Source organism: Macaca fascicularis, chromosome 10 (assembly GCF_037993035.2).
Source record: "Macaca fascicularis isolate 582-1 chromosome 10, T2T-MFA8v1.1".
NCBI classification, from domain to species: domain Eukaryota; kingdom Metazoa; phylum Chordata; class Mammalia; order Primates; family Cercopithecidae; genus Macaca; species Macaca fascicularis.
Window position 1 is genome coordinate 87,993,457 of NC_088384.1, and position 13,599 is coordinate 88,007,055.

Consider the following 13,599-nt stretch of genomic DNA (forward strand, 5'->3'; position numbering starts at 1 on the left):
GGGCAACAAGAGCGAAATTTCGTCTCAAGAAAAAGGAAAGAAAATTCCAAAGGGAGCTCCATTTACAACACAAGGCTCAACTGCTTGGCCATTGTTCCAGTTGCTATGGCTGTGTAACAAATCCCAAAATTTAGCTGCTTAGGACAGCATTGCATTAGGCACAGGGCTCCTGTGAGTTAGGGACTCTTACAGGACACAGTGGGACTGGCTTGTCTCTGTGACATCAGCTGGGGGCATCAGCTGGGAAGAGTCCAGAGCTGGAGGTCACTTGGTGGCAGGAGTAGTCTGAGGGCATCTGACTCACAAGTGTGGCAGTCGATGCTAGCTGTTTGTGGGGATCTCACTAGGGCAGACAGCTGAAGAAGGTTCTCATGGGTTCTCCTTGTGGCCTCACAGCCCCGCAGCCTCTGGATGAGGGATATAGTGTAGGCATCTTTTGGAACTACAGTCTGCCCCTGCATCCTCCCCATTGGTCCTGTTCAGGGCCTGTTCATTCATCATCCCAAGGTGATGGCGATGTCTCTTCACTTTTCTCCATTTCTGCCTCAAATTTCCTTCAGATGTCCTTTAAAACTCAGTCTACTTGTCTGTATTAGAGAAAAGGGGTGGGGGGAAGAGAGACAAACCAAACACTTTTTTTTTTTTTTTTTTTTTTGAGATGGGGTCTCACTCTGTCACCCAGGCTGGAGTGCAGTGGCACAATGTTGGCTCACCACAACCTCCAACCCCCTGCTCAAGTGATTCTCCCACCTCAGCCTCCAGAGTAGCTGGGACTACAAGTGCATGCCACCGCTTCTGGCTAATTTCTTGTATTTTTGGTAGAAATGGGATTTCACCATGTTGGCCAGGCTGGTCTCAAACTCCTGAGCTAAAACAATCCATCCACCTTGGCCTCCCAAAATGCTGGGATTACAGGTGTGAGCCAGCACGCCCAGCCCCAAACACCTTTTAATAGGAAAATGGATATACTGTGGTATGTTCACCCAATGGAATGGGAAATGGCAATTAGAATGACTGAATTAGACTCCTATGTATCAAAAGGATCGATCTCCAAAACAAAAGTTTGGTGGGAAGAAAGCATGTTGTGAAAAGAAACAGATGGGAGTGGTTCTAACCACAGAGCTTGGACTCTGGAGCCTGAGATCTGAGTTCAAATCCTGCTCTGCCGGTAAGTAATAAGTATTAGTGTTAAGTTTAAAGTCATGACAAACAATGCCATGTGCCATGATGCATGGATACACACATATGTACATGATGAAACTATAAAGTCACTACAGGCCGGGCACGGCGGCTCACACCTGTAATCCCAGCATTTTGGGAGGCCAAGGTGGGTGGATCACCTGAGGTCAGTTCCAGACCAGCCTGGCCAACATGGCGAAACCCTATCTCTACTAAAAATAAAAAATTAGCGGGTTGTGGTGGCACGCACCTGTAGTCCCAGCTACTTGGGAGGCTGAGGCAGGAGAATCGCTTGAACCTGGGAGGCAGAGGTTGCAGTGAACCAAGATCACGCCACTACACTCCAGCCTGGGCAACAAAGTGAGACTCCGTCTCAAAAAAAAAAAAAAAAAAAGCCACTGCATAGAAATGATAACACACCAAACTCAGGCTGATGGTTTCCTTTGCAGCAGGAGAGACGAAGATAGAATCAGGCAGGGATAGACAGGGGGCTTCAGTTGTATCTGTACTTTTTTACTTAAAAATGATTGTGAACAATCATGGTGGTGTTTTATTTCCTGTGGCATCTTTTCAAGCTCCTCCTCCCAGCACCCTAGCACTGGCACCCAGATTTGGTAGATTGACCCAGTTTCCTCTCCCTGGCATGGTGGTGGAGAATGGGTCAGAATTTGGAGCCGGCAGAGCTGGATGTGGGTCCTGCTGCTGCCATGTCCTCGGTGAGCAAGGTCATCCCGCCTTAGAGCTCTGGGGATGATCCAAGTCACCTTTGAGGGCTGCTCTGAGGATTTGGTGAACAGAGAGTTTTGTGAACTGGGAGGGGCTTGCAGAAGTTAGCTCATTCCACTGCGGGCTGCAGGCGTGGCAACTGGCAAGAACAAGTGAGGCCAAGTGGCTGTCGCACCACAGAGAGTTGTAGGGACTGTGGTCTGGGGAGGGTGTGCCCTGTCTGAAGGGGTGGCCGCTCCTCAGCCCAACTAATAGGTGCCAGGAGGCACTCTGGGTTCAGTGATAGCTCAAGGGAAGCCAGCCACCTGGATTTTTGTGGGAACAGTTCCCTGGTTTTTGCTGTGGTCTAACAAAGAACATTTAGGCCAGTGACACCCACGGCCACTTTCAAGAGACTCCAGAGGGACACATTGCTGCATACCCTTCCTCAAACCCCCTCGGCAGCACCTCCCTGGGCCTTGCAGTGCCAAGGTCCTCAGATCATGACCTTTATCCCCACCCCCAACCGCAACCCCAGCGAAGGAGAGTGGGACTTCTACTGGTGCGACGTCAGCTGGCTCCGGGAGAACTTCGACCACACCTACATGGACGAACACGTGCGGATCAGTCACTTCCGGAACCACTACGAGGTAAGCTGGGCAGGCAGGAGGGGACCGAGCCAACCAACTCATGTCACTGGGTGTGGCCATGAGCTGGAGCTGGTACAAGGATCAGAACAGAAAAGTATATTGGAAAAGTGTATTAGAATGTGGGATGCAACGCCGGGTGGGGAGTATGAGGGCTAGACCTATGGAGAGCCAAATGGTTTGGGGGTATAGGGATCTAAGGCCTGAGGATTGGAGGTCACAGGTTGGTTGGAGTTTCAGCACCAAGATTTGAGGAGCAAGCTGGTTTGAGGGTGCAGGGTCTGAAGGGAGAGGATGTATGAATGATTATGGTGATTTCAGGGTGGAGGCAAGTTGAGAAGTTTGGGGTCTAAAGATGGGAAGGAGGTCTAGAAGGGACAGGACTGGGGGAGGCTGTGGTGGGAGATTTTTAAAGGTTAGTCTAGCTTAGTGGTTAGAAGCATGAATTTTTTTTTTTTTTTTTTGAGATGGAGTCTTGCCCTTGTCACCCAGGCTGGAGTGCAATGGCACGATCTTGGCTCACTGCAACCTCTGCCTCACGGGTTCAAGTGACTCTTCTGCCTCAGCCTCCCGAGTAGCTGAGATTACAGGTGCTTACCACCACGCCTGGCTAATTTTTATTAGAGATGGGGTTTTGCCATGTTGGCCTGGCTGGTCTCGAACTCCTGACCTTGTGATCCACCTGCCTCAGCCTCCCAAAGTGCTGGGATTACAGGTGTGAGCCACCGCGCTCAGCCAAAAGCATGAATTTTGGAATCAAGACAGGCCTTGGTCAAATCCTGGTCAAATCCATAGCTTCGTTGGATAGCTATGAGCAATTGACTTAATCTCTCTAAGCCCCAGTTTCCTCATCTGTGAAATGGGGATAATTCTTGACTAGCAAGCTCTTTCTGGGTCAAAGTTACTCTTACTGTTGCTATTTTGTGGGCCAGAGCATGGAGGCTGCAGGGTGGCTGGTGGATGTGTGTGGCTGGGAGGGGAGCGGGGCTGCGAGCAGGAGCTGATGGCTGCCTGTCCTTCCCGCCACCCAGCTGACCCGGAAGAACTATATGGTAAAGAACCTGAAGCGGTTCCGGAAGCAGCTGGAGCGCGAAGCGGGAAAGCTGGAGGCAGCCAAGTGCGACTTCTTCCCCAAAACCTTTGAGATGCCTTGCGAGTACCATCTTTTTGTGGAGGAGTTTCGCAAAAACCCAGGAATCACCTGGATCATGAAGCCTGTGAGTGCCCAGTGCCTGGGGCTGGTGGGAGGGAACAAGTCCCAGGCACCAGAGCAGGGATCAGGTGCAGACACTGTCTGGGAATGCAGCCTTAGATGCAGTCTGCCTTCCCGAAGGGCCAGCTTTAGCTCCTCTTCTCTGCAGTGTGTGGACCCAGCAGCTATGGCTGCCGGCACACAGTAGGTGCTCAATGAGTGTTTATTGAATGCAGAAGTGATCAAAGCCCTCTTATGTTTCCAGGCCTGAGAATGTTCCAGGCCCCAGGGAGGGAGTGGGAGGGAGGAGGGAGCAGACCTTTCCTGTGGAGCTGAAGACTGATGTTGGCTGATGCAGATTTAGCCAATAACACAGGTGCTTGGAGGGCAACTGACATTGGGCTGACAAAAATAATGGATGCTCCCAACGGGCACGGAGCCAGGGTGTACCTGCCTCCCAGGTTCTTCCCCTGGCCCATCCTGCCTCTCCTGTGTCCAGGGAAGACGGTGAGGAAGGCTGTGGCTGCAGCAGTAGGGATTAGGCTGATGCGCATGGAGTTCTGTGACCCACCGGGGCAGATTCCAGCTCCCAGCATTATCCTCTCAGACAGATGGTAATTTGTGCTAATTGGGAACAGCACTTGCATATTAAATTGATTCCATTCCCAGCCCACAGCCTTTGTTAGCAGCAGACACAACGGCAGCTACAGCTGTAATTAAGAGGAGGCATCTTGGCTCTGTGTGTCTGTGCGTCTGTGTGTGTGTGTCCTGTCTCCCAAATCGTGAGGCACCCTGTCTGGGGAGTGGAGAGTGGGTGCTTCTGTGCTTCTAGTCATTTCTGGCCTGGGTTCTAATTCTGTGTCCACTGCTTACAAGCTATATGACCCTGAGCAGGTCACCCAACCCCTTTAAGTCCCTCTGGGCTCATTTCTTCATCTGTAAAATGGAATTAATGAGTGTGTCTACCTTACAGGGTTGTGAGAGAATTCAGTGAAGTTACACACATTCAACACATGAATTATACAAGTTATATCAAGGGCTTGGCATTAAGTGCCTGATAATTGACCACTGGTATTTCCAAGAGTCCAGGAAACACTGTCTCTTCGCTGTGTCCCTGGGAAAGCACTAGGTCAGTGTTTCTCAAACCCTAGAGTGCCCGTGCAGCATCCAGGGACCTGGTTCAATGCAGAGCCTGATTCACAGGTCTGGGTGGGGCCTGGGAATGTGCATTTCTACCAGCTCCCAGGACCTGCCAGTGCTGCTGGTCTGTGCATACACTTTCAGTATCGAGATTGTGGAGCAGCGGTTCTCAAACTTGAGGATGCAACAGAATCTCCTGAAGAGCTTGTTCAAGCATCCCACCCACCACCCCAGAGTGTCTGATTCAGTCGGCCTGGTGGGGGCCTGAGAATTTGCATTTCTAGCAAGTTCTCAGGTATAGCAGTCAGGGTTCTCCAGAGAAAGGAAAGCGTGTGTGTGTGTGTGTGTGTGTGTGTGTGTGTGTGTGTGTAAGGAATTGGCTCATACAATATTGTGAGGGTTGGCAAGTCTGAAATCTGCAGGGCAGGCCAGCAGGGTGGAGCTTCAGGCAGGATTTCTATGTTACAGTTTTGAGGCAGAATTGCTTCTTTTTCAGAAACACTCAGTTTTTACTCTTAAGCCCTCAACTGATTAAATGAACCCCCCCATGCTATCAAGGGTGGTAACTTAAAATTAATGATTACAGGCCAGGTGAGTGGCTCATGCCTGTAATCTCAGCACTTTGGGAGGTCAAGGTGGGAGGATCGCTTGATCCCAAGAGCTTGAGACCAGCATGGGCAACATGCAAGACTTAGTCTCTACAAAAAATACAAAAATATTAGCTGAGTGTGGTGGCATGTGCCTGTAGTGCCAGCTACTTTGGGGGCTGAGGTGGGAGGACCGCTTGGGCCTAGGAGGTTGAGGCTGCAGTGAGCCGAAATCATTCCACTGTACTCCAGCTTGAGTGACAGAGTGACACCCTATCTCAAAAAAAGCTAATTGCAGATGTTAATCACATCTACAAACTACCTTCAGAGAAACATCTAGACTAGTATTTGACCAAGCAACTGGGCACCATAGCCTAATCAAGTTGACACATAAAATTAACCATCACCCCAGGTTCTGAGGGTGCTACTGGTCTGAGTACCACACTTTGAGAACCACTGGGTTTCAGTATTAATTCCGGGATCTTATTTGGATTCCGTTCAGGAGGAGAGAGTGTTAAAAACAGAACATTGCCCTAAATTTGGAGAATAGAGGGAGAAGAGTCCCCCCAGTCCCTCCACTCTTCCCATAAGGCCTGTCTTTGTGACATGGTTGATCTTTGCCCACCCACAGGCGAAAGTTTTCGCATAGTTGCTGTGGCCCGGCCAGTCACAGGGCAGCCCTCGGGCATCTCCTCTGCATTGTCTTCCTGGTGTCTGCCGAGTCTTCATCTTCCTCATCAGTGGCAGCAGAGCAGCCCAGGACTCAGAAGGGAGCAGGCAACATCATCCCCTCTCCACCACCCTGTGGGGACCCTCCTCCCACCAGGCCACAGCCCCAGCCCATCTTGGAGCTCTTAGGGGAATATAAGAACAGACCCAAGAGGGTCTGGCATTTAAATGTCCAGTGTAAACATTGCATTGCTCTTAACTTTTTTCCCATGGAAGCATTCTCCCTTGCCAGCAGTTCAGGCTGGCAGGGTTGGTGGGGAGGTGGGCAGGACACTGACATGGGTCATGGGACCACTGTGACTCCAGTATGCCTTGTGGTATGGGGAGGTGGGTGCTTGGCTGTCAGGGACTGGGCCTGTCAGTCTCTCTGTGTGCCCCGCAAGCTGCTCAGGGACAGGGCCTATCTATCTGCTCACCCTGTGTCCACCAAGCTGGTCTAACACTTCACACACCGCAGCAAGCGTTCTTGGCAACCAGGGGGCTGTTCTCAGCCTTGGGGGCCTATTTCCAAACTGCAAGGCAGGAAGAGCCACATTCTAACATTCCATTACACTAGTTTACCCCAACCAGAGCTTCTCAGAATTTTTCACTGAAACTTTCTAAGAGTTGGGATGATTTGCTTAGTAAAGAATAGAAAATCCAAATAACAGCTTAGACAAGAGGGCAAGACTTCTGTACTGTTTTTATGCCATTGGCCTCTGGAATCTGGTGAAATGTGTGGACCCTATCACAGAATAGTGGTGTTTTTTTAACCACTTCATTGAAACAGAATTGGCATACAAAAAGCTGTGCATATTTAATGTAGACAGCTTGATGAGTTTGGAGATAAGCATGTACCAATGAAAGAGTTGTGGTTTTCAAAACAGAAAATACAGTACATTTCATTATAAAAGAAGGCAGCTATATCGAAAAGCCATTATCAAACTGTTAGTCTGGGTACCCCAAGAAACGGATGCCAAGACAAAATTAAACAGTTTGGCTGGTGAGAAAAAATGGGGAGGGAGCTAGCAGGTGAGACTGGGAGAGAAGTCAGGCCTCCAAGGAAGGAAAGAAAGAAGAGAGGGAGGGAGGGAGGAAGATTAGAAGCCTTTGGAAAGTTCATCAAGGCTCCTGGGAGGCCTCAGCCAAAGTTGGCTGTCAGGAGTCCACTGTCTCTCAGGAATGGCTGGTCTTCATATCCCCTGGGGCACAGTCACTGACTGAGCAGCCCTAGCAAGGCGCTCTGGCAAACACAGCTAGACCTCAACTGGAAGCAGCTGGCACTCTCAGTCAGTTACTCTGTTGGAGGCCTGCAAGGTGCATTGTCATGGGCACCACACAAGCTATTACGAAATTCTTTGTGCTATAGAAATATGTGTGCTTTTCATTAACAATTAAAGAGGATCTAACAGCAGGCCTCACAGCTACCATAATTTTAAAGTCAAGAGGAGCATAAACAATATTTTGAGATATCTGCAACAATTGTAATGTGATATCGAAATCACTGTGATCTCTTTTGATGGCAAAGTCACAGGCATGGCTAACACTCCTATGATTTGTTGCATTCCTAATAGAGAGAAATGTGAACATCTGGTTAGTGGTTAATGAAAATAAAGATGAAAAAAAATTTTTTTTAAATTTACATTTACAGACACTGGGGAATTTTTTGAATGACGAAAAGCCGACTCTAGGGATGGTTTATTGGGTGGCTTAGCAACCCCACCAATTCCCAGCCCAGCAGGCTGGCTGCTTCTCCCGGGCCCCTCTTCACACCTCCCCTGCCTTGGGAATAAAGGAATGCCCTGGCCTCATGTCCTTTTTGAAGAAGACACACATTTTTCCCAGAAGTCCCTGTAGCAGACTTCCCGTAGCATCCTGCTGGCCCCTGCCTGAACCAATCACATGGCAATCACCGTGAGGGCTCAGACCGCCCCAGAGGACAGGGCCACCGGGAGGAGTTGGTCCAGATGGGTTCTGTTGGCAGAGGAGAGGAGGGCATGGCTGCGCCACTGGCTGTATTCCACACCCGATGAATGCTACGTGAGGAATGCAGCCCCCAGCGACAGGGCATGGGGTGACAAGGGGACAAGGACTTTGGTTGGCCACAGCTGGCACAAAAATTTATGGCTTATTCTGATAATCCATTCAAATAGTGGTTTCCAATAAAAAATATATCTTTTTATAAAACGCATAATATGGCTGGGCGCCATGTCTCACGCCTGTAATCCCAGCACCTGGGGATGCTGAGGCAGGTGGATCACATGAGGCCGTGAGTTTGAGACCAGCCTGGGCAACATGAAGAAACCCTGTCTCTACAAAAAATGTAAACATTAGCCGGGCGCGGTGGCTCACGCCTGTAATCCCAGCACTTTGGGAGGCCGAGGCGGGCGGATCACAAGGTCAGGAGATCGAGACCACGGTGAAACCCCGTCTCTACTAAAAATACAAAAAATTAGCCGGGCGCGGTTGTGGGCGCCTGTAGTCCCAGCTACTCGGGAGGCTGAGGCAGGAGAATGGCGTGAACCCGGGAGGCGGAGCTTGCAGTGAGCCGAGATCGCGCCACTGCACTCCAGCCTGGGCAACAGAGCGAGACTCCGTCTCAAAAAAAAAAAAAAAAAAAAAAATGTAAACATTAGCCAGGTGTGGTAGTTCCCACCTGTAGTCCCAGCTACTCAGGAGGCTGAGGTGGGAGGAGTGCTTGAGCCCTGAAGGCAGAGGTTGCAGTGAGCTGAGATGGCGCCACTGCACTCCAGCCTGGGTGACAAAGCAAGACCCTGTCTCAAAGAAAAAAGCATAATATAAAAATATTTCCCTCCCAAACCATCAAGTAATAGAGATGTCCCCAGAAGTAGCAATGTTTATCATGTGATTTTGTGTATCCCCGGCACTTTGCAAGAGGTATATGAGCCCCAGGTTTGTGTAGCACAGATTTAACTATCTCGGATTTGTCACCCGTTGGCTGGGTGACCTTGGGCAATGTGTTTGGCCTCTCTGTTCACTGGTTCTCTCGGCTGCAAAATGGGGATAACATTAATGTTTATGTCAAAGCTGTGTGTTTTTTTCAAGCTTTAATGAGGTAACGTGTGTAAATCACAGTGCCTGGCACAGAGTAAACACCTGGTAAGTATTAGCTGCTGGCATTGCCATTGTTGTGAACCATTTTACTAAAGTTCGTATTCTGATTATCTATTTCAGAGAAGCAAACCACTCCCAGACGTAGTGACTTGAAACAACAGTAATGTCTTATTTAGTTCATGAGCCCCCAGCTTGGGCAACGCTTGACAGGGAAGGCTCATCTATGCCCCAGCATCCACTGAGGGCTGGAAGATCCCCTTCCTAGCCTGCTCACTGGCTGGGCTAACAAGTAGGTGCCGGCTGTTGGCTGGGAATTCAGCCAGGGTTGAGGGCTGGAAGACGCAGTTGCCTTCCAGGTGGGCCTCTCCCTGTGAGCTGGGCTTCCTCACGGGATGGCTGCTGGGTTCTGAGGGCGACCATCCTGAAAGAGAGAGCCAGGTGGAAGCTATATTGCCTTTTATGATCTGGCATTGGAATGCACACATCACTTCTGCCATAGGCAATTAGTAGAGACACGTCCAGATTCAAGGGAGGGGACATTGACTTTACCTCTTGACAGGGTTCTGGAGAACATATGGGACTAGAAATATTGTCGTGGTTGTTTTTGGAAACTGCCATCTGCTGGATGTATTAGGTGATTTCCTAATCAGTATTAGGTGATTTCCATCTCACCAACCCCAATGTAACACCATGCAGGCGCTTCATCTTCCATTCTTTAGGGTTAGTCCCTTAGGAAGGCACCTCCTGGAACAGTCGTGTCAAGTTAGTAACAATGGCCTGAACAATAAAGGCATTTTGTTATCTCACAGAACTAGAAGGCTGAGGGTAGGCAGATCCAGGTTTGGGGATGTGCTCCATGATGCCACTAGAGGCCCAGGCTCCTTCTCTCCATCCACTCTGCAGCCTGTGTGCTGGCTTTTTGTCATCAGACTTGTCACCTCATAGGTGTGACATGGCTGCTGCAGTCACAGGCATCATCTCTGCAGACAGTAGCATTCAAAGAAAGAAGGAAGGAGGCCAGGACTTTTCTTCCCGACCCCCTTTCTCCCCAGCTCCTTCCCTAATATTTTTAGAAAGGAGAAACATCTTTCCTGGAATCTCTGAACAAATGTCTCCTTAGGTCTGATTGGCTAAAACTGGTCATGAGGTTTCCACCAACTGCAAGGGAAGCTGGGAAAACCTACATCTGGCCTTTCCAGCCTCCCTCATGAGAGGTGGGCTTTGCTAGCAAGGAAGAAGAAGAAGGAAAGTGGCCATAGGAAAGGCAGCCAATAGGGTTGGAGATAGGGGTTCCTAGATCAAAGAGTATGAACCTGAAAAGATACCTTTTAATTGAAGTTTAATAAACCATAGAAGAGTAGTCAAATTATAGGTGCACAGTATGAATTTTCACAAAGTGAATCCACTCAAATAACCAGCACCCAGGTCATAAACAGAGCATTCCCTACCCCTCAGCCACCCTCTTAGACCCCCTTCCACTCACTCACAGCCCCTCAAGGCACTAAACAGCATAGGTTTGCTTTGTCTGCTTTTGGACTTCAATTAATTGGAATCTTATAGGGTGAGTACCTTGTGTCTGGTTTCTCTCCCTTGACATGTTTTGCAGTTCATTCTGCTGTTGTGGGTAATTGTACATTACTGTCATCTTTGTATACTATTCCATTGATTAAATATTCATCCATTGGGTAGTCTCCGGGTGGAGCTATTATGATAGTGCTGCTATGGGTGTCTGGGGCCATGTCCATGGTGACATGTCCAGACATTTCTGTCATGTAGGTCCCTAGGAGAGGAATTTCTGGGACCTAGGATAGAGGATGCCTATGTTCAGCTTTAGCGGATGCTACCAGTTTCCAAACAACATACTCTCATACCAGCAGTGTGTGCAAGTTCCAGTTTCTCCACATCCTCACCAATACTTGGTATTGTCTGTCTTTAATTTAACCATTCTCAGGTAGTATGTAGTAGTATCATATTGTGATTTTCATTAGTGTAAGAATTAAAGAAAGAGGAGAGAAACTCGAAAGGTGGCTCGCCAGTCAAGACAGGTTTATTTTAGAGAAAACAAACCTGAGAGGAGCCTTCTGGCTGAGTTAGGTCAGAGCCACACTTTCTTACAGACTTAAGAGTTTTTTGTTTTGTTTTGTTTTGTTTTAAAGGTGGAGTCTCGCTCTGTAGCCCAGGCTGGAGTGCAGTGGCGTGATCTCGGCTCACTGCAAGGTCTGCCTTCTGGGTTCACACCGTTCTCCTGCCTCAGCCTCCTGAGTAGCTGGGACTACAGACACTCGCCACCATGCCCAGCTAATTTTTTGTATTTTTAGTAGAGACGGGGTTTTGCTGTGTTAGCCAGGATGGTCTCGATCTCCTGACCTTGTGATCCACCCACCTCAGCCTCCCAAAGTGCTGGAATTACAGGCATGAACCACCGTGCCCCAGCCAGACTAAGAGTTTTTAAGGATTCAGGGTGGGAGAATTTATTAGAGGCTTGGACTGCTTCTGTGTCTCTTTGTTGTGCTTATCTGGGAGGGAGAGTTGTGTGTCTGTTCCCATACATCTTTCTGCAGCTGCAGGCATATCCCCCAAGTCTGCTTTTAGCTTTCCTATCTTAGTGCACCTGAAGGGAAAGGAATGTGCTTATTAAGACCCACTGTTTTACTGGAGTCCATTGTATGAGGGTGAAGTTTGGCAGTTGCCCAAGAGACTTTCCCCCCGCCTCCCTCTGTGCCTGAGCTGTCTTATCAGTGTTTTACTGTCTGCTCTTTCTGGCTGTTCATAGTTAGAAGAGAAGTGATTTCCTTGGAATGCATGAGGCTAGAAAGGGAGCTGGAACTTAAAGTGGTGGTGTTTGTCCAAGATGACGGTGCTCTTGTTTTGTCAATTAGCACTTCTCTGTTGGTGAACTCTCTGATGAAGTTGAGTGCCTGTTCTTTTGTTTTCTTTTCTTTTCTTTTTTTTTTTTTTTTTTTTTATAAAGACAGAGTCTCATACTGTTGCCCAGGCTGTGCAGTGGTGCAATCCCTGACCACTGCAGCCCTGCTCTCCTGGGCTCAAGTCATCCTTCCACCTCCACCTCCCAAGTAGCTGGTACTACAGGGGTACACTGTCACACCCAGCTAATTTTTTTGTTTTTTTGTTTTTTGAGACGGAGTCTCGCTCTGTCGCCCAGGCTGGAGTGCAGCGGCCAGATCTCAGCTCGCTGCAAGCTCCGCCTCCCAGGTTTACGCCATTCTCCTGCCTCAGCCTCCCGAGTAGCTGGGACTACAGGTGCCCGCCACCTCGCCCGGCTGGTTTTTTGTATTTTTTAGTAGAGACGGGGTTTCACCGTGTTAGCCAGGATGGTCTCGATCTCCTGACCTCGTGATCCACCCGTCTCGGCCTCCCAAAGTGCTGGGATTACAGGCTTGAGCCACCGTGCCCGGCCACACCCAGCTAATTTTTAAAATTATTTTTAGTAGCCATGAGGTCTCCAGGTCTTACTACGTTGCCTAGGCTTGTCTCAAACTCCTGAGCTTAAATAATCCTCCTACTTCGGCCTTCCAAAGTGCTGGGATTACAGATGTGAGTCACTGGGCCCAACCTATTGTATGTTTACACTGGCAATCTTCTTTCATAAAATGCCTGTTCAAGTCTTTTGCAAGGCTGTGAACTGTTGGAAGCTCCTGGTGCACACTGATTAGTTGCTTTCTAAAATTGCTATGCACATTTGGCTGCCCCTGAGCCACCACCAGTACTCCATAGAGTTTTTGGCACCCAGTCTTCTGGGCATACACAACCCTGAACCAGGATGCACAGCATGGCAGGCAGAGCAGGGGCCCTTTGTGCAGTTAACAACCTGTACAACCACACTTGACAACCCTGCCTGCCCCTACCTTGTACAGAGAGCCTCAGGTGGGTCAGGTGGGCCATGTTCAGAGGAGAACAGAAGGAAATGAGAGTTTGCAGTTATGCTGGAGGTAAGATGGCTTGGGGGACCTGCTCAGTTGCTGCAAATACCTAAAGGACTCTTCTGGACCCAGGAATCAGCTTTGTTCTAGGAGGTCCTAGAAGCCAAAGCCAGACTGGCCAGTTTTAGCTCAACACAGGTTAGGCTGTGAACGTTCTATGAGGTCTGGGTTATTGCATAAAGCTCAACATACAGTATGCACTTCATATATACCTTTTGGATGACTACTTAACAAAGCTATCCTGTAACAAAATGGGCTGTGTTTGGCGTGGGTTGGGGGAGGTAGTGAGCTCCTAGGCACTGTGGGTGTGCAAAGTCAGGCAGGAGGACTGTTGTCCTTCTACAGTGGTAGAAGGGGAGTAATGCCTTTGTTGAGGACCACTCCATAAGAGATCAAAGATTCTGTCAGCCCCTAGACTCTGTGAA

At 49.1% G+C, this 13,599-nt stretch overlaps 1 protein-coding gene across 5 annotated transcripts in view; it reads left to right on the plus strand.

Annotated features, from left to right (window-relative positions):
• The window catches only part of TTLL9 (tubulin tyrosine ligase like 9), a 74,814-nt gene that overhangs the window by 34,876 nt on the left and 26,339 nt on the right, over positions 1 to 13,599 (plus strand). For all 5 annotated transcript variants that reach the window (XM_065522955.2, XM_045362713.3, XM_015457896.4 and 2 more), the window contains 2 exons: positions 2,423 to 2,534; positions 3,563 to 3,748. In XM_065522955.2, the coding sequence (XP_065379027.1) occupies positions 2,423 to 2,534; positions 3,563 to 3,748 (298 nt within the window). The remainder of the gene's footprint in view (positions 1 to 2,422; positions 2,535 to 3,562; positions 3,749 to 13,599) is intronic.